The sequence below is a fragment of the Nelusetta ayraudi genome, unplaced genomic scaffold, assembly GCF_046127955.1.
Source record: "Nelusetta ayraudi isolate G7.1 ecotype Tasmania unplaced genomic scaffold, CSIRO-AGI_Nayr_v1 ptg000011l, whole genome shotgun sequence".
NCBI classification, from domain to species: Eukaryota; Metazoa; Chordata; class Actinopteri; order Tetraodontiformes; family Monacanthidae; genus Nelusetta; species Nelusetta ayraudi.
This window is the reverse complement of record NW_027466061.1, coordinates 19385607-19409765: the sequence shown is the minus strand read 5'-3', so window position 1 is coordinate 19409765 and position 24159 is coordinate 19385607. Positions and strand designations below refer to the sequence as shown.

The 24159-nt window shown below is 41.7% G+C and overlaps 1 protein-coding gene across 2 annotated transcripts in view; it reads left to right on the top strand.

Moving 5' to 3' along the window:
* The first annotated feature begins 1858 nt into the window (after positions 1-1858).
* pde1cb (phosphodiesterase 1C, calmodulin-dependent b) overlaps positions 1859-24159 on the top strand; it is a 79294-nt gene continuing 56993 nt past the window's right edge. Inside the window, exons 1-3 of one of the 2 annotated variants that reach the window (XM_076021716.1) lie at positions 1859-2502; positions 18759-18809; positions 19349-19514. In XM_076021716.1, coding sequence (XP_075877831.1) covers positions 2241-2502; positions 18759-18809; positions 19349-19514 — 479 coding nt within the window. In that variant the 5' untranslated portion in view covers positions 1859-2240. Of the gene's footprint in view, positions 2503-10855; positions 10944-18758; positions 18810-19348; positions 19515-24159 lie in introns of those variants that run through there. The other variant, XM_076021717.1, reaches the window with a different exon arrangement.

Sequence of the window (24159 nt, the reverse complement as noted above, 5' to 3'; positions counted from 1 at the left end):
ACTTGGCATGCCTGCTGAGAGTTGCATGCTCCTCGCGGGAGCGCGCTCCGGCAACAGAGAGACATCAGACGTCAGTGAGGTGGGTATCAAACTTGCTGTGTCCTAACCCTAACCCTTCATACAACATCTGCATCATAATTAACTACAGTTTCATAGGTCGTTTGTGTGTTTATCTGAATTTGAAAATTTGTTTTGTTTACTTTGATCGATCGTCAATAGCATAAGGGACTTATGTGATGTCGAAGATGGACAATGGCGTTGTAAAAAAAATTACCCCCATTGGTCTTGTATAGAAGAATGATCCTGATATTGATCAACCATGGCCAGTGGAAGGCACTCTTAATCCAGAGGTGATTGAAATAATAAAGGTACTTGCAGCCATAAGGTTGAGTAGAAGAAAAGCAAAAAGGGACAGAGACACTGGCAAGAGACAGACAGAGCTTGGTCATTTTAAGATAAGGGCAGCGAGTGTGGAGGAAATGGAAAATAATATTAGGGAAACAGGAAAGTGGACTGCAAAAAACAACACTCTTTTTTCACATATGGCCTCAGTCAAAAGTCCCCCACCTTATAAGAAGGAGGTGAAGAGTACTGATGCGACTCCCCAGGTACCAGGGATTAGTCAGCAGTGTAATTATCATATTAAAGATGAGGACGAGTGAATAACAGAAAGGGGAAAGGCTGAAACAATTATAACAATGTATCTGACCTCCAAAAGTAAAAGGAAGGAGGTCCATTTGGAATGAAGGGGCAGACAGAGGTTTGGAAGATTGGAAATGAGGGATAATAATGTGTGAGGGATTTGGAAGAGGCCATTGGCAGTTATGACACAGCAGTTAGAGGGATGGAGATGAAGCAGAGGAAAGAGGACATTGTTGGAAGTTGGTGAAGAAAGAGAGCCCAAGTAAAGCCACCACTGATGAAAGTGAGAATGGAGACAGGGACCTGGAGAGCGAGTGATCTTCATCAGAGGAGCGACACCTGACTATGAAAGTTTGGACAACGTATCAACCTTTCTTTTTAGTGCCTTTTTCATATGGATAAATCTACCAGTCCCTAAAGTCAAAGGGCACTGGAAGAACAAGTGCAGGAGCAGAATTATTAGAGATACAAAAATTCCAAAGTCGAATACTTTATTGCTGAATAATGCATGCACCAACAACTAAAGCAGGGGTCACCAACGTGGTGCCCGCAGGCACCTGGTAGCCCCCAAGGACCTCATGAGTAGCCCGCAGACCCGTTCGAAAACATTGCACAGCTCGTTGAGCTGTGTCTAAAATTCAATTTTATCCAACCTTGTTAAGTCATTTTTGATAATTATCAAGAACTCATGAGCTTGATAAGTGTCTTCACATAGAAGAGTATCATTAATAATAATATATAACTCAGAGAGTTTGTTATTTCAGGAGAATTTTGCAAACTGGTAGCCCTTCATACGGCTCAGGACCCATGAAGTAGCTCTCAGTGCCAAAGAGGTTGGTGACCCCTGAACTAAAGGATGGCACTTCACCGTGAAAAACTTTTCATGGCTGGTAATTTGTTCACTTTTGACAGGACACCGAAAGTTTATTAAAACGTATTTAATTTTACTCTTCAAAGGCCATATCAAATCGAAATAAATTATTTATTCACAGGTAATATTAGACACATTGAAGTCATCTTTGTATAATTAAAAAAAAAAAAAAAAAGTAAGTTCCCTTCAGAAAAGTCATTTTTCAGATCAACGCAAACAACTAAGTTCTTCATAGTTGAATGAAACACTCATGACTAAATTGTGTGATTGTGTGTGAAATTTGTAGTATTTGGCCAAGGAATTAACGATATGGATCTCAACGAGGTCTCCGCGTTGCCGAAACCCCCACAAAGCTACAGCTGTGCGCGCTCCCGCGGGGTGCAGGCAAATCTTGGCATGACACCGGGACGTGGACGTCGCCTGGTTTCGCCGCGGTTCCCCCGGAGAGCGACGTGTTTATCGACACAGGAACTTTCTCCACGTGACTTGTCTGTCGAAGGTATCACGGGTGGAGGCAGGTCCCAACATGACCCGTACACCGCCTGCTGCCCGCGTTTGTCTACCGGATGCTATGATACAAGAGCACGTGTGTTTTTGACGGCTCGTCGGTTGGTTTAACTGGCACTTTCCGCCGAAAATGAAGCCAAGTTTCAACGGGGCTTTAAGTAAAATAGGGCTCGTGGACGAGTGACGCTTTTTACACCCTTTTTCTTTCTTCTTCTTTGTGATGGGCTCCGTGACCTCGGCTTTGACGAGGACAAGGAACGCCTTGGTGAAAGTGGGTTCTGAGCCGGAGAACCATGACCCGGAGCGAAGCCAGTCTGCCCCCGAATCAGACCGATCCCGGAAGAAGAGCGCTCGATTCAACGTCCCTAGCCCGGCGGCACGTCAGAGTTCCCGGCCGTCGCTGTCCGAGGTCCTGAGCCGAGCGGAGTCCGACGGGGCCAAACAGACCTCCCAGAAAAAGACTTCTGACAGCCAACTAAAGTGTGAGTCAAACATTTTTCCTTAACGCAAGCGAAATCGAATTGTCTTATGTTTGAGCTTCAGGACAGCACGATTAGTTCTTAGTAAAACTTAACGTAACGTTGTTTTGTTTTTTTTTTGTTTTTTTTAACGTCCTGATATTTGATGATACAATGCTACTCGACTGTAATTTAGAACAGTCGAAAAACAAAAGTGAACGGTAAATATGATTAATTACTAGTCCGATACTTTTACACACCTGCTATATATGTGTGTGTGTGTGTGTGTATATATATATGTATATATATGGACAATGGCGTTATTATTGCTGAATAATGAACGCACCAACAACTAAAGCAGGGGTCACCAACGTGGTGCCCGCGGGCACCTGGTAGCCCCCAAGGACCTCATGAGTAGACCTCATGAGTATATATATATATATATATATATATATATATATATATATATATATATATATATATATATATATATATATATATATATATATATATATATATATATACATATATATATAAATCTTTGAAAAATAAAAATACATTTTTTGTCCATGGCCCCCAAGCTTTTCCTGTCTGCTACTCTTTGGTGCATATCTGTGGTACCATTGATGGGCTTGTAGTTGAGAGCAACTGGCTACTTCAGAGGATAATTGTGAATAGCCCTCTGGAAAAAAAATGTGTTTAGCAAATGAATGCTGAGCTCTTTGAAGACCAGGCTCTGAACAACATATCTCCACTGCTGAAGCATGTCTTTGATGTTCGTAAAATTGAAACCAATTTTGAAACCAAATTTCGGCCCCATTTTTTATTATTATCGTTTTGGAGCCTTTCATTGCAAACGTGCAGAGGCCTGCTCTGTTTATTCAGTTTCCTTAGTCAGCAGTGGTTAAGTGAATGCAAACTACGTACTGGCTGCTGGTCATTGTGATGTTTATGTTTACACTTGGAGTTGCAATGTATGTGAAAGATCTAATGGAGTCAGATGACTGTCCCCCTTAGAGATGCTACTGGCTGAGATTAGTACTTATTAGCTTTGCTAGCTTAGCACAAGGTGAGAGCACGGAGTAACTAGTCAACTAAAGGTTGAGAGAAGGGAAACAATATTTTAGGGGTCTCTCAAGCGTTCTCTGTACAAGTCTTCAAGGCAGAATGCCATACCAATGGGTCGCTTCACTTTGGCTTTTTGGAAATTGGTATCTCTCACTCTAATCATGTTACTAGCATAGTAATAATGGTTACTTTTTTTGAATGACTGCATCGTCACATCATTCTCCAGTGTTTCAATTAGCTGCAAATCAAAAGCTCAAGACAGTTTCAGTATACGATCGACTATTTTTGTATTCATATTCAACCATATCACTGTCACAGTATTTAGCATGTTTATTGGATGTGGCATGTTTTAAACCACTCAAAAATATGGTATATGTACAAATAACAGCTCCAATCCTTCCCTTTGCTCCTCGACTTAAGTATAAAAGCTTGTAGTGTTGGTCCACTGTTACTCAGTGGTTGTTGTGGTTCATCCGGCTCATTTTCCAACTCTGTGCACCGCTACCACCTCTAGTTCCGACCTCTCCACACCCCAGTCCCGATGGAAAATAACCCTCCCAGACTGACTCCTAAAATACCAGCTGTACTCATGTTTTTCCATGACCGTGTGACAATGTAGACTCCCGTTGAGTTTCCCCACTCGTCCCCAGTGACGCTCTTGTGTGCTCCAGTGTCTCTTCCCTGACTTTCATTTGACTGTTCTGTCATCAGTGTCTTCCTCTCAAGAAACAACACCCATGCACTTATATCTTGATTAGTTAATCAGATAGATGTTTACTGTTAAACCTCCCAGAGGTCAAGTGGGTCAAAAAAGGAGAAGTTTTGGTTTGCTACCATTAAATCATAATTTTGAGAGCGTTTCGGAGACTCTGTTTTTTGCAATACTTATTTGCAGGCTCAGTCAGTTTAAGTGATTTACAATTAATTAAAATATGGGTTAGTTTGTCTGTATAAATGAAACAGGTAGTGCATAAGAAAATCACGTTCCAAACATAGTCTCAATCCCCATACACACCATTACACACATTTAACTGATATCAAGCTGACACAGATGGCAAGTGTGTCTTCCCTCTGTTCCTTTATCCTACCTAACGTGGCACCTTTTAATCTCCGGGGAGGGTTGTCTGGGGGAAGGTCGAGGATAACATCCCTATCTTACTGAAAAACCTTGTGTGAATAAGGCAAGACACGATTGTTTGTAAATCTCATCCAGTATAATAAACTGTGAAAATTTCTGAAAATTGTACCTTACAAAATCAACTTTGTTGACTCATAGTAGAGATAAATCATTGTTGGAATGCATCTCATTGTCAATAAAGTAATTTTGCTCAATGTATGACCTTTACAGTGTCACATCATTGAGTATGTTTATTAATGCTTTGTGAATGTTTTGCCATTTGTTACTTGATACTATTCTGCTGGTGCACAAATGACAAACGGGTTAAAGATCAAACATAGCGCCTCAGACAAGGCAGTGCTCGAGGAACAGCTCCTTGCTTGTGACCTTCTCAAATATATTAATCATTATAAGTGGAGAATGTTTAAACAAAGGTTGTAGCTATATAATACTGACATGTTATATGATCCATTGTCAGAAAGTAACTGGGGATTAATGAGGAATTTTAAAGCAGGTTCTATTTTTCCAAGAGCTGTTGTCTGTGGTCCTTACCACCATAGCTACAAACATTTTCTTAGAAGAAGAAGAAGAAGAAGAAGAAGAAGAAGAAGAAGAAGAAGAAGAAGAAGAGCAGAACTAGTGTGAGCTCTTTGAATCCTTTTATTTCTAACTGATTACTTGTGTTGGTCTCAGGTTGAGAGATGGACGTCTGGTGTGTCACGTCAGTTCTAATCAAAAGCCTCACATTAGTTTTCCCTGCTGACCTTTAACTCATCCAACTGCTTTTGCCCCTTTCATGTGGAGCCATGCTGGTGTCATAATCATAAGCCAGAACCCCCACCCAACCCCTCTCCATGGCCTTGATGCAGCAGGAATCATATGACAGCTCATGTAGCTTCTCTGTTTTGTCAGCTCATTTCCCACAGGCCCTCAACACGGGCTAACATTACCCTTAAAGGTAGCTCTAATGAGTATTTAGCAGGGGAAAAGGAAAGCTCCCCAGCACCCTGTGTGTCTTAATTGCATGACTGTGTTACTGTGGTGACAGTGGTGCAGGGACTGAAAAAGTGTGTGTCATTCCACAGCCTACCGACCCCTAATGAGCTTGTTTTTTTCCTTGTTTGATTGTGCTGTTGTTGCCTTGAATCATTTAGTGCTATTGGGACAGATTACACAATCAAACCTCACCATTTGTGATGTCATGATTAAATAAGTTGCATGACAAAATGTCATAAAATGTCATTTAATCTGTGTTCAAGCAATCTTTTATGTCATGTTGGTTGGTGCAAGTATTTTTTTTTCTCAGAGAAGAAGCCAATGCGCAGATTTATTCGAGTTCATCTTTTGTCGTTAAAATGTAAAAATGGACTGTGTAAAATTGTAGTTTCAAGCCAGAGGCTATTTTCAGTCCACTGACATGGTTCTCACATACCCTTTATCTTGGCGACTCATTTATGTCTTTTGGTAACAGCCCATCCTGGTGTTTGATGAGCAGATCAAAGGTTGCACAAAACTCAGGCACTACACAGGAAAACCAAGCAGGTGTGTTTTTTATGCCACTAATTTACTATGGCATTGGTTTGTTACTAAAAAAAAAAAATAAAAAAAAACCTTGTCTTCTGAAACCATAAACAAAGAGACCCCATTTGCATAGAAGTTGCCACCTTTTACAAATGAGGAAAACAGGCCGTAAAATATAAACGCGAAACAAAGAAGGCTAATCATCAAAACACACTGGTCTAATGAGTGTTATTTGCAACATTAATCCTTTTAATCCTGGTTGTAATGTATGCCACACATCTTTGAAAGGTCTCGCCGTTGCTTAGTGACAGTGACGTGGCCCGAGTATTGACCCTTGAAGAAAATAGATCTTGACAAGGACTCGCCAGATGCATGGGTATAGATACCCCTCTCAGAACAGCTGGGCCACGCTCTGCTCTCTCCAAATGTGCCACAGCATGAAATCCAGATTGCATGGTATTTATTACTGCGTGTTTAACCAAAAGGATATGAGTTAGAACCACAGATGTCGTATCCACTTAAGTTGTCTGGCTCTTTCAGTACTCACTGTTACACTTTTGTTATTTTGCTATAAAGCTAGTTTAATTCAGTTATGAATGCCAAGAGGAGGGCTGCATGATAGAACTGATACCTTAGACCCAGTTAAAGAATGTTACCTATGAAAACCTTGCAGTAAAATGACTGAAATAGAAAAGCTGGAGACTGATGATGACATTTATATATTTTAATGGGGTGGTTAGTTTTAGAGCTTCCATTCTAAAGGAAATGAAATGAAAATTTTCTTGATTTAATAAATGAACACATCAATGGTATATATTCTGTTTTAGTTCTTTGCATATAACATGGTGTTTTGTTTTGGGTTTTTTTTCTAAATTCCAGTCAAGTTGATGAAAGCTGTTACATGTCCTTTATGTTGCCTAAGCTAAGAAAAAAATAGTTTCAGATTTAATGTAGAATAAAAAGATCCTTTATAATCCCCCCCCCCGCCCCCCCGCAAACATTACACTTTATTTCAGATGTGTTTTCAGTGAACTCCGGGTTCATTGAAACAAATACATTTGTCCTGAAGGTGGAGCCAGAGTGAAGCAGGACCAAAAACAAATAAATTATATATATATATATATCTCAAAAATGTATCTGTGAGTTTGGTTTGGGACCAAACTCACATTCATGCTATATTTGAAATCATGACCCTCTTTAAAAATGGACTGTTTTATTTTCAAAGTTTTGCAATAAGTAGTAAGTATGATATTTATTAATCATTTAGATGATTATTAGACTATTGACGGGCATATAATAATAATAATAATAATAATAACAACTTGATTATGATTCTGTCAGTTGATTATGTGAAGTAAAAAGATAAGAGGACCTAATACACATATATGGATGTAGCTGATGTTACCAAAGGCGACGGGCATTTTGAAGACCTCAAAAATAACATTGCAGCATTCAAAGTGTGAAGCCCATTCAGGACTTTCTCTATCAAGTATCAGTTTAAAAACAATAAGGCTGCACAAAGAGTTCGAAAATCTCACTGAACATTGAAATGGCATGGCAGGGGTCACCATCCTCCCACCTGTCCAGATATGCAAAAATCTTGCTGATGACTAGAGGCATAAACTGAAACCACTAAAGCCGCTGAACGCCCCCGCTATTTTAATTGAAGCACTTTTCAGGCTTTTAACAGAGTTTTCCATGGCCAGGAAGCCAGAGGTGTACAATGTAATACAAGTTTTTGGATGTATTGTAGCTTTTCTAAAGCCTTGTGAAAATAAAAGCAGAAGGCCACTCTTTCACTAAAGTGTGTTATGTAATCTCTGAAGTGTCTAAGAGGCTTCAAACACAGTGCAGCAAACTTTGACCATGACTACAGACACTTGAACACCTACTCTCATGGAATATTCAAGTAAATCTCTGACATGTTTCTCTCTCTGTCCAGTGTTTATCACTAGAATAGCTAACTAAAGCCCCCCCCCCCCCCCCAAGCCCCCCCCTCATTTCCCCCATGACTGCCGGGCCAATAGAATGGTTCTGTTTGTCCCCCTTAACAGCGAGTTAAGGTGATTGTTTTTGTCCCTCATTTAATTAGAATGGCACGTTTGAGTTCATAGGCAAAATCTGAATGTTTTGCAGATAAATGGCTTGAAATCGACTGGAAATGCTGCAACACCACTGCTGTGATTTAGATAATTGGTAATTACAAAGCGAGTTCACCAAGAAAACATGCCACCACGCACTAATAAACAAAATCAACCGTTGCTACGTGCGAAAATTCCTCGCTAATAATAAAATATGATTCAACATCATGAATTATTCTGACCTTCAGTCTCCCACTTTTTTACGCATTGTATTCGATTCACCGCACATTAAGGCTTAAGAAATGTAAATAGTAACCACTTTGAGGCTTTCAAATGAATGGTCACCTGTGAGAGTGTGGACAAAGGGAAAGAATAATGAAATAATTGCCACTGAAGATGCCCTCATTAGCATGAAAGCCACCATGGAAGAGGAAGGCACTTGACGCTGCTCTGTGAAAAGTGTTGCAAAAATTAGATTCCTCACAGCTCGTTCTATACAGTGTGAATCAGAGGCTGGGGAGGGGGATTGTCAGGAGAAGAAGAGCGGAAAGGGCTCTCACTGTAGATCACAAAACAAAATGAGATGGAGTGTAATTATCTGGCAAGTGCATAATGTGTCCTCGGCTAGCGCTCGGTGACTAGAAACAGGCTCTGCTATAATTGGATGGATCTCCTGATTGTGATTGATTTCTTTTCCCTGCGACACCTCAACTTATCACATCACACATCGGTTACTGTGATGACTAGCACCTTGGCTCGTCTTTACTTTGTGTTGCATGTGTTTGACTGATTGATAGCCAGTGAACAGTTGTCACTGGAGACTGAGTTTCAGTGTGTAATCACCCACCACTGCAGGGATGAGACCGCCTCCTGTGAGATGTGATATCTCCGGATGTGATGCAGCGTTGCAAGTCTTTTTTTTTTTCCGTGGTGGAGCTTAGTTCATTGCGTCTCCAATTACATCTGATTCGTCCGCATGCAACGGGAACTGTAGAGGAAAAAAAATCACATCCAGAGAAAAACAGAATGAGAGTGTGGAACCCAGACCACCGTACGTAAAAATGCATTAGCAGATATTCAGATTCTGATCTGTTGTAAGAAATAGCTGCCTGATTAGATCAACTAAAAGAGCAGATTAATTTAATGTAGAACAGACTGAATAAGTATCAGAAGTGCGGGCAAATTGCTGCATCATTTTAGGAGAATTCTTCTCCTGTTTGGTCCATTTGTGACACATGACTGAAAACCAAGCAAAGGAGGGCCTTCTATATAAATATGATTCTCATGCAAATATGGTTAAACAAGATAACTAGTAAATGATTCTGAACTGGAGATGGGAGTGAGTTCAGGGGTTGATGCATAAAGAAATAAAATCTACTTTAAATGTTTGAAAAACTTTAAACAGAAACAATAAAGATATTGTGCGTGGATGCTTCCCTCCCCTTGAGTTACAAAAAGGATCTGCAGAAGCGTAAAAACAAGCCTCCATGAAGAGCACGGGCTCACACTAATCGGAGGGGAACATGAAACAAGGGGAAAATTCCACAGGTAAATGTCAGGTGGTTTTAATAAAGGGGCCGCTTTTCATCCTTTGTTGATCCAGTGTGCGCAGGTGTGGGTGTGAAAAGAGGAGCCGATCTGAAGGTGAAGATGAGCATCTTTAAATAATCAGCGGGGCTGGTCCTATATATTCTCCAGCATAGTCGAGGCAGTAGTGGGAAAAAGGACTCTGAGCAGGAAGTGGTATCATTTACAAGGTTGAGCACATTGTGTACAGATACAAATGAGCAAGTCTCACGTCGTTGGTGCATCCTGTCGCGGTTGACCGTTGTGCTTGACTATTTGAAAGCAGGATAGGCTTACAGGTTGCTCCACCTGCACGTACAAAGAACAGTGGCATCCATTTAAAGGAATCTAAATCAGTGCAGTAACAAGCAGCCCCGTGCGCACCCTTCGACCATTTTCTCAAAGTAAAGTGCAGGAAGATAAACAAACAAACACTGAGCCCCTGATGCCTTTCGCCGCGGATCTCTGACAGGAGGAGGAGTCACGATCATCGTTAAACCCCTGGAGATGTCCTCTCCTCTCCTCTCCTCTCCTCTCCTCTCCTCCCATCCACCGCCACCACTGCCAACCACACACACCTACTGTACCTCTTGGGGAGGAGAGAGAGAGCGAGAGAGAGAGAGAGAGAGAGAGAGAGAGAGAGAGAGAGAGCAGGCGGGGAGGGGTGGAAGCAGACTGGGAAGAGAGAGCTGAAAAACAAATCAAAAGCCATAGGCTGCTTGAAATGAGCTTGTTGAGGTGTGAAAAAAATGGAAGGAGGCAAAGAAAAGATAACTACTACAAAGACAAGGGTGTGGAGAAGGACTTGAGAGAAATCCCTCGTCCGTAATTAGAAGTGCCGAGTCTTTGACAGTTTTCCCTCGGAGGATTTTTTTTTTTTTCTTTCTCTCCACGAGACTTGCTGAAGCTGAAACTGGAACAAGACACCACAACTGAAAAGAGGCAGACACACACACACACACACACACACACACACACACACACACACACACACACACACACACACACACACACACACAGTGTCAAAGCGATGGAAACGAACTCCAAGAAGCACTGTTTCAGGAAGGGTCGGAGTGCCACCTTCAGCATCGACGGCTTCAACATCACCATCGGTAAGAATCCGCCGGCGAGGCAGCGCGCGGGAAGAGCGGCGCGCTTCGTTCGCGTGTCAGCTCGATGCACAAATATGCGTGCATGAGCGGAGGGGAGAGTGAGAGAGAGGGAGAGAGAGAGAGAGAGAGAGAGAGAGAGAGAGAGAGAGAGAGAGAGAGAGAGAGAGAGAGAGCATGGCACGAGCCGCCACATTGAGCCCATTCTAGTGAAGTTGACGCTCGCTGCCGTAATGCGACCACACCATGGAAACAGGGGGACTTCAGAGCGTGGCTGCACGCCGCTGACGTCACCGTCAATTTGTTCTATCGTCCTGACAACCACAGTGTTGATGAATTTGTGTGACACTTGACTTTTTTTTTCTATTTTTTTGCACAGCCTGTGAAAGCTCCAGGCAGGGCAGTGGAGTTGTTTGCTGCGTGGTGGAGAATGTGGGAAGCTCACGAGAAGTGATTTGACAGTTTTGTTGTGTGCGCAGCAGGAGTGATGACAGAGTGTGCTGCTGCTGCTTTCTGAAAAAAATAATAAAAATAAAAAAAAAAATAAAAATGCCATCCTTGCAATTAAAGCCAGTTATTACAACATTATGAAATGTTCCGACTATTAATACATTGAGCTCTTTTTTTGGCACTTGAATCTTAATTTTCCAGCTGATAGAAAAAGTTGACAAAGTTGTTGGTCGGTCTGCTGCTAACGGATGCAGAGCGCTCCAGTGGTACGAGTGGCAGATATATTATCCGGCATTTTAGGGACCTTGAAGCTGTGAGGCTTTCATCAAAAGAATTTGCTGCTCTATGTCTAAAGCACTCATGTTTTACAATTTGCAGTTTTGGAATAAGTGTGCGACCCAAATTTTATGTTTATGTTTATATAAGTCATGTCACAGCAACACTGATTCACACAGTCAGAGTTTTCCCTATACTCGAATGTGCTATTCAAGTAAATGTGTTGCTGTTCTAGTTGCCAGGCAAGTTTAGTGAATGAGCATAAAAGAGTCTAGCAGGCGATGTCCTTCAACGTTTTTTTTTCTAGAAGGCGCCAGTGCTATTTGTTCAATTCAGTTCAGGTTGCCTTAACATCAGGCTGACTGGTGTATGGCATGCTGCAGCTTCCTATTAGTCCTTATCCTCGTCTGCCACCTGGATTTGGACATAAGCAGCTGTTTGCACTGGCTACACACTAGACCGTCATCAATCTCAAATGATTTTTAAAACGTGAGAGAACACAGGCATAAGGACAGTTTCAGCAGATCCCCCCCCCCCTCACAACTGTGTAATCCTTCAAACGCACACACTGGAGGAGAGAACACAGCTGCTGTTTGTATGATGGTTCTAAAGCTGCAATTGTGCAGACACGGGTGATCAAACATGGTAGAAAAACAAACACAGAGGACAGTCAGTGTCATCTGCTCTCCGTCCTGGCTTGAATCATTTCTAACATTTAGTAGTTGAATTGTTGAGCAAACTTAAAATGAACTTTTGAAAATTTTCTTCAAAAAGGTAATCGTAAAAATGCTAGTACTGGTGTGAATTAAGGCTATTGTGTAGTGATGTCATAGGTGGAAGTGGAGTGTGGGCCTGGAATACTGTTTAATATGGTTGTCACATTTTTTTTTTTGTGGGTGAAGCCGACTACACCTTCATCTCCTTATCTGAATACTATGAAGACGCAAACAGACATTTAATCTCGAAAACCTGTTTCCACAAACCATTTTGTGTGTTGTTTCTGATTTGAGTCTTTATTGCTAAGTAGAGGAACTTGTTTCAAATTACTGTTGTTTCTATAAAATTTCGAATTCGGATTCCTTCTTAATATGCATTATTAGGTTTTATGAAAATGCACCATTTGATAAAAAATGGGGGGATAAGAAGATTCGAGCAGCTAAGATGCATAAACACTGCAAAAGCCATCGATGTATAAATATATGCAACTTCCATTTGTTGACGCTTCCCACCAAGCTCATTCTCATTGATTGGTGTGGGACTTTTATCAGAGAACAAGAACATAGACATTTGAAACACCGATGATATTTAAGATTGGCGGTTGCTAAAATAATTTACTCACTGTGTGATTTTTTGGAAAATCAGTTGCTTACAAACAATTCAAGGATTGAGCTTTGCCACCTGTGTTGGTCGTTGGGGCAAACTGAGTTTGTACACAAGAGGGGCCATAACTACTTTAAAATTGCTGCTTTTAAAAGGTCTGCCACGCAAATTACTTTAGTCAAGGTCACATATTGTGTATAGTGACTGAGAGCTTGCATAAGAAAGAGAGAGAACAGTTAATGTTCATGTAAATGCCAATTATATATATGTGTATGCATATGTATACATATATATATATATATATATATATATATATATATATATATATATATATATATATATATATATATATACATATGTGCAAAGATTTTCCATTGATAAGTACGACAAAAAACAATGCTAAAAATACACAAACAGCCCTGAAAGGGTTTATGATCCCACAGAGAGAGAGAGAGACACTTTGAATGAGGTTACTGCTAAAAAAACCTGCTGTGATCACACTGGGATGGGCTACCCATCACAACCATACTGTCTATAAGCAGGGCAGTTGTCATGGAAACCTGGAAATGTTACAATCAATTGCTTGCTGGGCCTTTGGTTTCAGGCTGTACAGCTTTGTGCCAATCGCAGCCCGTGAAGCGTGACTCCTAAGACCCAGTACCTCATTGCCTGGCTGGACACCTTGTGTTTGTGCCTCCATTAGAGCAAGAGCCTCAGTCAGAGCTGACAGGCTGTGCCGATCCGACCTGAGTGTTCTGATGTATTCTCGGGGCGTCCGCTTTGATATGAATTTGCTGATGTTACGGCAGTGATTTGAAAAACACGGGCCATGGATTTTAACTGGGTCCACAGTCCTTCAAATTGTTCTTCATTTTGGTCGTGATGCTGAATAGACTTTTAGCTTTTGTGCAGAATTGAGGGATAATAGGGAAAAGGAGCACTGCTGGTGTCTCTAAAACCACTGGCGCTCTCAGGAGGGCACAAAAGCAGAGAAAAATATAAAAATTATTCCCAGGTGTAAAAGAAAAAGCTGACTTTCGGTAGTTTGAAAAATGTTTCTCTCTTGGATTTTATTTATGGAATAAAGGAGGCAACAGTGCATCACTTGAAAGATTGTTGTTGCTGAGGCCTTCTTCATGCACGGCCAGTGTTGTCCTGGAGGCAACATTCTGCTTGTGCAACACCACAAAGCTACACCTTATGTAATGATAACTTTATTTATAAGTCACCTCTTAAAACCGAGGCAGAACAGGTCATAAGCAAGAGAATGAAACTGTGAAAGGTAAAATCTATGGAATGGAAAAATGTCAAAAACTTGTGTTTTTAACATCGGACATTTCTTCTGGTTACCAAGAACAAACTGTCCTTCTAGTATGCACATTGTCTCATGTTCTTTTTACTTGGATGTTTTCAGGAATTTGAAGTCTGTACGTTTTCCTGTTTTAATTTCTCTCAGTTTTGAAGATTTACTCATTGCTAGTGTTGCATACTTCTTCATTTCCTCCCTTTAATTTCTCCTATTTTTTTTTTATCAACTTTTTCATTTGGTCATTGTTTGACAGCCTTCTCTCTTCCACTTAAGCTGTCCTTTGTCAGGTTACATAATGTTGTGTGTTGCCCCGTGTTCCTTTGGCTCCTTGTGCCTCGCTACTTTTTGGTTTTATTTCTGGCTTTATTGACCTCTTGCATGCCTCAGCACCTTGAACTCTTTGATTCCTTTGTTTGTTTTTTTGATGAAATCTATTTTTGTGTCACCTGCTCACCCGCAATTGCGCTGTGGGTTTGCTATTTCCTCTGTTGTTGTAACACTGAAAAGATTGCTGTAAAGTCTGGTTAGTGCAGTGGTTCTCAAATGTTCTCTGTCACGCCCCACCTTGGAGGAAGAAAATTTTCTAGAAGCCCCAAATTTGACGTGACTGTGTCTTGAGGGATCCCGATGAACCTGCAAGTTATCCGATGTCTCTAGGACAAAGTTGACTTTTGACCCCATAGACTTGCATGGCAGTAGGGCAGTGGTTCTCAAACTTTGTCTTTGTCTGTCACACCCCACCTTGGAGGAAGAAAATCTTTCATGCGCCCCCCCCCCCCCCCCCCAACTTTAGCAAATCACTCTTTGTGACATCAAATCCTGAACATTACTTTTTAAACAAGAATACTCCTTTCACTTTTCTGCTGTGCAAATCACTTTTTTTTGGCAAACCACTTTTGTTATATCCCCCATCCTGGCCTCGCTGTGAGACTACACAGCTTTACGTTGTGCTCCCATCTCCTCACAAAGTGCAGAGAATAGCCGCGCTTTCAGGCCTCTTGTTTTGATGAAATTGACCACTTCAACAACGTCAGTCATGCGACAACATCTCATTTTCTACCTGCCACACGGGATGGCGTTGAGCGTGGCGTGCGCTAAGTCATGATATCGCACCAGTCGCGGCGTAGATCGTGTACTGTTGCAAAGGTGTTTGATTACGTTCAATCAGCGCTGGAAAACTCTTCATTGTCCTCTGGCTTTTTCGCTCGCGGCTCGCGCATTAGAAAGAAAATAGACCCGACGCCGAAACGATCGCTGCGCGGCGCGAGCCGGCCGCGGAGGTGCACCCCGCTTCAAGTCTGGCGTGAACGACACCATCGCTCTCCTGAATTCTTCTTTTCGTCCCTGTCAAATATTTGTCCATCCTGTGTACCTGAGCAGCGTTTTTCTTAGCTACAACCTACTGAACACTTTTTGTCAATTGTTCCGCCGTGGAAAAAGTTCCGACGTGAAAACATTAGTTCCCCCTGGCGCCCCGTCTCCCTCCCGCCCGGTGCCCCCCCCCCCCCCAGCCGTGACTCTGCGCCACCCACTCTGAGAAACAGTGGGTTAGTGTATCAACTCTTTATCAGCATTTGGTGGCAGTGGAATATTCAATTTAGATAGACTTTGTGTGATGGACATCTGCATTTTAGGCGTTTGGATGATGCGTGATTGCATAATTACACTTTCTACTGGAGCTGTGCTGAATGTCACATGAAGACAAATTCCAACTCGGAAACGGTCATCCAGAATCTCATGACCGTTTCCATGGAGAACTTACAGGGACCTTTTTTGTGTCACTTTTTTCTCCCGTGACATTTGTGACGCAAATATCAAAATAATCTTTTCAGGGTCACGGGGGTCTGCTGGAGCCTATCCCAGCTGTCATAGGGCGAAGGCAGGGGACACCCTGGACAAGTCGCCAGTATGCTATATTCATTCATTTATTATTTTACTATTTCTACACTTTCATAATCAGTACTTACTCTTTACTGAAAACATATATAAATATAAGGGTTGTTCACTTGCAGAACAAGATTCTCTCTTGTGAAAGCTTGGTGCCTTGATTGACACTTGAACAGTATTGACCACATTTTCAAAACTGTTGGAGCAGTGTGCACACTTTTCGTTCAGTCAGGTTAGGCAACACTGTGCTAGCCTATGGTTATGTTGGGTCTGTTGTTGTTGCTGTCTGTTATTGATTTACCATATACTTGTTTTTGTTTCCCCCCCGTTTTTTCAGAATTGAAAATGACAAAACAGACAGATTTATTGATGTATTCTGCACTAATATTGTAAAGTACAAAAAAATAAACTAAACACAACAACAACAAACCAATGGAAATAATTAAGTATTCTGATTCTAATGATTAAAATTTTTAGCAGGGAGACAAAAACACCGTCACTGCAGAGGCAGTTTGCTCATTAATCTCAAACTAAAACCCACCGCTGGCCAGTAAACAAGCCACAAGTCTAGCACCAATCACTCAAGCGTTAACACAAAAGTTGGCTGCTGCTATTAAATTATTTTAGCTGACAAGTTCTGTGTTCTGCTCTAATGATAATTGGGGCATCATAATAACATATCTACAAAAACAAAAAGTAAAATGAATAGCTGGCAAAACACAAAAACACACTCCCATGATACACAGTTCATTATCTCTTCTTGACCATTTTCCAGAAGAATTTTCATTGTTATCAATTTTTTTCCTATAGGTTCATTGTCACTTCCAAAATGGTTGAAAAAGACCATTATATCATATAGATGTCACATGAAGCGCTCCGCATGAGACGGAGCATCCACAGGACATAGAGCTGAGCTTTGATCTGGCAGATGTTCATCTCACTCCAGGTTTACGTTCCACTGTAGGTCAGGCTGTAGGTCAGAGTTCAGCTGGCATTAATCCTAGCATTGAAGCCCCATACCTTCAAAGTGTTTTATTAATGTAAAGGTAGTGAGCCAGTAATTGCCTTCTTCTGAGTCGTAACAAACCACAAGTAAAACTCTGGTTTCTGCATTTGATTTAACTACAATAATGATCAGCCATGAAAATAGAGATTTTGGTCAAAAGAATCCAAATTGAGCTCTTTACTTTCTGGTGAGGTGATAAAATCTCTTAAAATGAAAGTCAGTAGAGTAGACACGTGGAGAGATGAAAGAGGGCAGCACCACAGAGAATAATAATGTGTCAGTTCATCTGAACAATACATATAGCTGGTTCTGGAATGATTTGGACCAACCACATCATCATCATAAATTATATGTCACAGTCAGAATAAAATTCTGTAGTGTCACAATGTGAGCTCATCCCAAACACCAAAACAAGTCAATTTTGATTAAAAAAAACAGAAACAACCAAAAACAGATTTACTCTATCTCTCACATGTTTGCTATTCATTTACTCACATAACTATATGCACACCTGAAGATAAGAAAATACAAATATTCCATTCATTAGTCCATTAATTGTGCTCATTACTTTAGGTGAAACTTGATACTCTCAAGTGTTTTTTTTTTTTTCATTCTCTCATGCTTATCCACGTACAGTCTGGCCATTCCAACAACCGCCACCGTGGCACCCGCGGTTCACATGTGCATTTTGCCTTCTATTTCTAGCACCACTGGAACCTTGCAGTCCCAGAAGTGACCGGGTCATATTAAGTATTCATCAAACTGTTCACTTATTTATTTGTTTCTTTGAAAGTCAATTTTATGTCCATTTTCACTGATATTCTTTTGTTTTGTAGGTTGGACAAGGTTTTTTTTTTTTTTTTAATTATTACATCTCCTTTGCACCACCTTTAGATGTGTTTCATACATATTTGAGTATTGATCTCTCGCTACTGTTTGTGACTGAAAGGATAGCAAAGCAACCTTTATGATGTCTTTAATACCTTTGAGAGAAATGCACTCACTGGCCACTGGCCACTGTACAATGGTACAACGGTACAATGTTAATTTGCTTGTTAACGAAAATAGCCAATCATGTGACATCAACTCAATGCATTTAGGCATTTGTATGGAGTGAAGGCAGCTTGCTGAGAGATTACTCGCTTTGAAGAGTGAGGATTAACTCAAATGCTCACTGGTTACAACCAAGGTCTGCAGAGTAGTACCTCTGAAAGCACACCGTGTCCAACACTGGCCACTCTATTAGGTAACCAGTACATGTTTTTTTTTTTTTTTGAACAGCAGACATTATGGTGCATTATCCACTTATTACCACTCCACCTCGTAGTAGCAAGGTGTACCCAGTAAAATGGCAGTTGAATGTAATCATTGTTAGAAAAATGGAACTTGTCTGGAAAGGATGAAAAAGCCTTATTAAAATCAGCCTGCTGCATGTAGTATTCTTACTATGCTTTGAACATTTGAACCTGATATTATCATGCTGGCACAATTTCAGCCATTTTCTTTGAAATAAATTGTTTGGAAGCAAGAAACATTCTTGTCATTTCTCACCATGTCTTTCTCTCCCCAGTGGCAAATGAAGAAGGGGACAGCTCTGCCAGACCACAAGCCAATTTTGCTCGTAAGTGTGGGCTCACTGTACTCACTCACTCCAATTGGGATGGAAAACATTACTGGAGTTTTATTAGCTGATGAGAATTCAGCCTCCTGATAAAGGAGAAATTCACTATTGTGCTAAAGAATCTGAGAGAGTTTATCAAATAATACGTTGTTCGGGTTGTTTTTCATCATAGTCAGGCTCTTTGTGGTTGGAAGTTCGATGACTGTCAATTCAACTGTTGGGACGTTTGAAATTATTTTTACTGACTAGTAAAAGATAATGGCACACATGAAGCGTCTAATGGTGGCTCCATTACAGTGACCTGATGTTATTCAAATTAAACAGGCAATGATGGCATATGTCCACACAGGGGCAGCATTGCACCGCAGTGGATGATCTGTTACTCCCTCAGCACAGAGAATCATGTGAACAGACCCAGTTTACAATGTGCTACCTGTTGAAAAATTAAAAAGAAAAAAGAAAAAAATATTTATTGCATTATAAATTTTTTTATTGTAACACAACAAATAACTGTGTTTTTTTTTCTTTCCTAATGTCAGGCTCAAAGTCCCAGAGCGCTTTGTGGAATGCCATCACAGCGGGGATGGGGATCAAAGGCAAAGAGCAGAAGCCTCCCTTGAATGACCCACGGAGTCCAGAAGAGATTCTGGCTGAAGATCCACCAACTGCAGATGAACCAGATGCCACGGAGAAAACAGCCATCAGGTTTGCTTGTGCCAGCCACACAGAAGAAAAAAAACAAAAATGAAAAGTCAAAACTAGAGCGTGCCAAATACTTACCAACATGCTAAATTAAGGTTAAAGCTGTGCTAGGTGTCGAATGCTGTGTTGGCAGCAGTTAGTCAGAAATTGACCAGCGCACCCACAACCTATTGTCTGACAGAGGTAGAATTTACATTTAATCAATATTTCTCTTAGTATGTATGGAGGAAGCAGGGTGCAATAGAGTGACAGACACACTACTGAATACACACTGCAGCAGAATACTGAGTACTGGAACACTTCCTTTTGAACTCTGAACACACTCTTAATGTCAAGTGTATTTGAGTGACACAATTTGACGGAAATCATTTGCTGGCCCCTGAAGATGAAGGAAGTCAGCTACTGTCACACACACACACACACACACACACACACACACACACACACACACACACACACACACACACACACTTGCTAATTGCTATGTATAGTGGCTGACCTCAAGGGATGCGGCCATGATTGATTCCACCTTGATAACAAAGACTTCAAACTGCAATTAACATAATTTGTTGTCACTTTTAGAATATTGAACGTCTTTTAACGCCTGATTCCAATTAACCTTGATGTCTCCCGGAGACCATCGCAAATGCCGCAGGTAGCACGCACTGAACATTTGTCACGAGATGCTAAGTATGTGGCGAGAGTGTGATAACAACCTTCTGATCGCATGCAAAGTGCGAAGCGCGGCAGCGGCAGTGTCCGTTTGCCAGCACAGCGTTTTCTCGGAAGCGGCCCCTACATTGTATGACAAAAAGATTATGGGAATCCATCAATCCCCCAACCCCCATCCCTCCCTTCTGAGGTCTCACAGCAGTAACATGCCACCTCCCTGCTACTTGCCTGGCATGCCTCAATTTACATTGCTATTGTTTTTGCGCTGTAACCTTCCCAATAAAAACAGGTTCCTTTTTTTAGTAGCACAGCAACTGGTAGTAAGTGATTTTCCACTTGACTGGACAAAGGCTGTTCCTTCATTTAAAATGACTGTCTAATTTTAAAGGAAGACACAGGCAACTTAAATAACTCTCACGCCCCAACAAAAGGGTAAACTCTTCATTTGCCCACAGAGACGTCGTCTTATTTTGGCCCATATAAAAAGACACCGCTTCGGTTATAATTCGGGTGGAAGGAGAATGAATCACACACGAAATCCCGTTTGAGACGTGGTTTCAGACTCGCCAATTTACTTAAATGTCTTCCCAATGGGGAAACCTTACGTTTTACCACTGTACTGATTACAATTTCTGATGTTTGATCAATATGTTGCTTGCAAAATAAGTCACTTTTTGAAAGAATATTCAGAATATTGGGTTTGCGGTAGGGGGCGACACGGTGGCGCAGTGGTTAGAAAGAAGGTTGTGGGTTCGATTCAGTGGCTCGGACCTGGGACCTTTCTGTGTGGAGTTTGCATGTTCTCCCTGTGTCTGCGTGAGTTCTCTCCGGGTTCTCCGGCTTCCTCTCACACTCCAAAAACATGCATGTGAGGTCAATTGAACATTCTGAAATTGTCCGTAGGTGTGCATGTGAGTGTGAATGGTGGTCTGTCTCTATGTGGCCCTGCGATGAACTGGCGACTTGTCCAGGGTGTCACCCGGCCTTCACCCTAAGACAGCTGGGATCGGCTCCAGCAGACCCCCGTGACCGTGAATAGGAATAAGCGGGTATAGAAGATGAGTGAATTAATGGGTTTGCGGTATAGTAATAGAACATGATTCTAGCTTTAGTTTATTGTACAAAACATTCTAGTCCAGCCAACACCAACACCAGGACAAAGCTGGGCAAATTGCACATTAAGCATATTTGAACTTTTCTTTCTACAATGAATTCCATTATCTGACAGCCCGTTAGGACATTCCTTTAATGCCAATATTTTGCATAACAAGGCATTGGCAGGAACACCAATCTGCTTTCATGCTCTTAATCTAATTTCTTCATTGCTATTGATCATATTGTTCATTGTGTTTGCATCCTTGCCCTTTATTAGGCCCACATATTTTTTGCTGTTGTTGTTTTTGTATTGGATTCGGTGACTCACTCTCCTCCGCAGCCATTGTCTCTGTCAGGGAAAGTCCCACTAGGGTTAGGGGGGGAAGTCAGGAGGCCAGCAGCAGTGGTTAATAGAGGGTAAATCCTCAGGGAGTTGTGTGAAACTCCAACTGCATGACAAATGCCCGGATTATTTCACAAAGTGATTAAATGACCACCGAACTGGTATGAATCCATCCGATGATGTAACCACAGTGTCACCTCTGAAGACGTCACTGACTGTTATCCTCTGGGGGATTATAATTAGATTTTATTGGTTTACCAAGAGGTATCTTACGATGCGTAAAGGAAGGGAGGAATAGAATGACTAACATGAACAAAAAGGGGAGATGAAGTTCTGATGTACGTGCCATTTTACATTCAAATTTGTGTATTCTGGTCCTGTAAAGCCACAAAATGTGACTTTTGTGTTTTCCTTTGCTAATACTCAGTTCCCTTATACATATAGAGCAGTCCCGCCCGTCCCACCTTGTTTCCACAATAGCCGAGAGCATAGACCTACTGCACTACTCTGCAAGCTCCTGAAAGAAAGATGGAAGTGTTTTATAAAACCTCATCATCAAGAAATGTGACAGGTGACACAATGAAAACAAGGACTAACGGTACAGCAAGATTAAAATCAATAAAATGTATGAATAAACAAACTGTTAATTTATCTTCAGGTATCTTCAACAATGAAATATTCCAATGGTTACAGTCTGTTCGCCTTCTCTTCTCAACAATCCTCGATATGAAGCGGTGCTCGAAAATTGCCTTAGGCGCGCACCTGCTGCCGCAACACAATCGTGCCTGTTTGTCTGACTCATCTGAGCGGCTGGTGTCATGCTGTTGTTTCTACTGATTAAGAATGCTTTATGCATTTGAAAGCACTTTGGAGCAATTGCAAGGACATTATGGGGGTTTTCCACCGTAGGTGAACCACAGTGATGCTTATGAAGATGATGGTGTTGCACACTGATGATATTATTTTGTTCAAAGGCCACTATCATTTCCATTCAAACACTTGTAGATGCAGTCTTAATGGTATTGTTTATACAGTGCTACTACATTGTACAGGTGCAATGCAGTTATTGAGCAAATTGACAGGAGCTCATTTTCCATTACATTTTTTTTTCAATTGCATATCAGTGTTTTTAAAACGATCACCGTCATGCCAGCTATTGAAATGGACTAACATTTTAATTCTTCTCATTTAGATCTCAGCATGTGACTGTAATTCAATATCTTTGGAACTGGTTTCTCATTTATTTTAGCTGCTGTTATTTTGTGGTTTCATATGAGGATCCACTGTGACATCTTCAGAGGAACAGAAATGTTGAGCTTTTCTCTAAGACTGTGTAAGAAAAAGAAGTTGGAGATTTTTTTTCTCTAAATGAGAAGCCACTTTTCATTTTGATGTGTCATATAAATAGAGAGTATTTGAACCAGTAGGTTTTTTTTTTTAAATTAAAAAATCTTTTTGCACATTTTAACCACAATAAATGTGTACAAGTCAAATATATAAGACATCTAAATTACTGAAAGTTAATATGATATATTATCTGTTAACACTTTATAGTGGAAAAATACAGTTAACCTTGCAAAAAATAGTTGAAATGTTAAAACATAATGAGTACATAGCATATTTGAAACATATTTCTCTCTGTGGGTGAATATTAAAAGATAAATTAAGACATCTGCTGAATAATGTCCATACGCTACCCAAAAATTTAGTGTAATAGGAAACAGATTAAAACCAATAAAAGGACCATGACGTCGCCCGGTATGGCCTAACCGGGACCTCACCCTGGAGCCAGGCCCGGGGTTGGGGCTCGTATGCGAGCGCCTGGTGGCCGGGCCTTCGCCCGCGGGGCCCGGCCGGGCCCTGCCCGAACGAGCGACGCGGGTCCCACCTCCTGTGGGCTCACCACCTGCAGAGGAAGCCGTAGGGGTCGGGTGCAGTGTGGTTCGGGTGGGGGTTGAGGCGGAGGGCCTTGACGGCCCGGGCCTCGGAAGCAGCCTCTGGCTGTAGGGACTTGGAATGTCACCTCGCTGAGGGGGAAGGAGCTCGAGCTGGTGCAGGAGGTTGAGAGGTACCGGCTAGATATAGTCGGGCTCACCTCCACGCCCATTGCCCCACAGCTTAGCCGTCACGTGTTGGAGTTCACCCCGGTGAACGAGAGGGTCGCGTTCCTGCGCCTTCGGGTTGGGGACAGGTCTCTCACTGTCATTTCGGCCTATGGCCCGAATGGCAGTGCTGAGTACCCGGCCTTCTTGGAGTCCTTGGGAGGGGTGCTGGATGGTGCTCCGACTGGGGACTCTGTTGTTCTGCTGGGGGACTTCAACGCACATGTGGGCAGTGACAGTGTGACCTGGAGAGGTGTGATTGGGAGGAACGGCCTCCCTGATCTGAACCCGAACGGTGTCTTGTTGCTGGACTTCTGTGCCCCCGAACCCGGTGGTGGACACCGGAAGTAAGGGATGCCGTCAAGCTGAAGAAGGAGTCCTAGGCCAAGCGTGCTGCAGTACTGCTCGGGCAGTAGCAGAGGCAAAAACTCGGGCT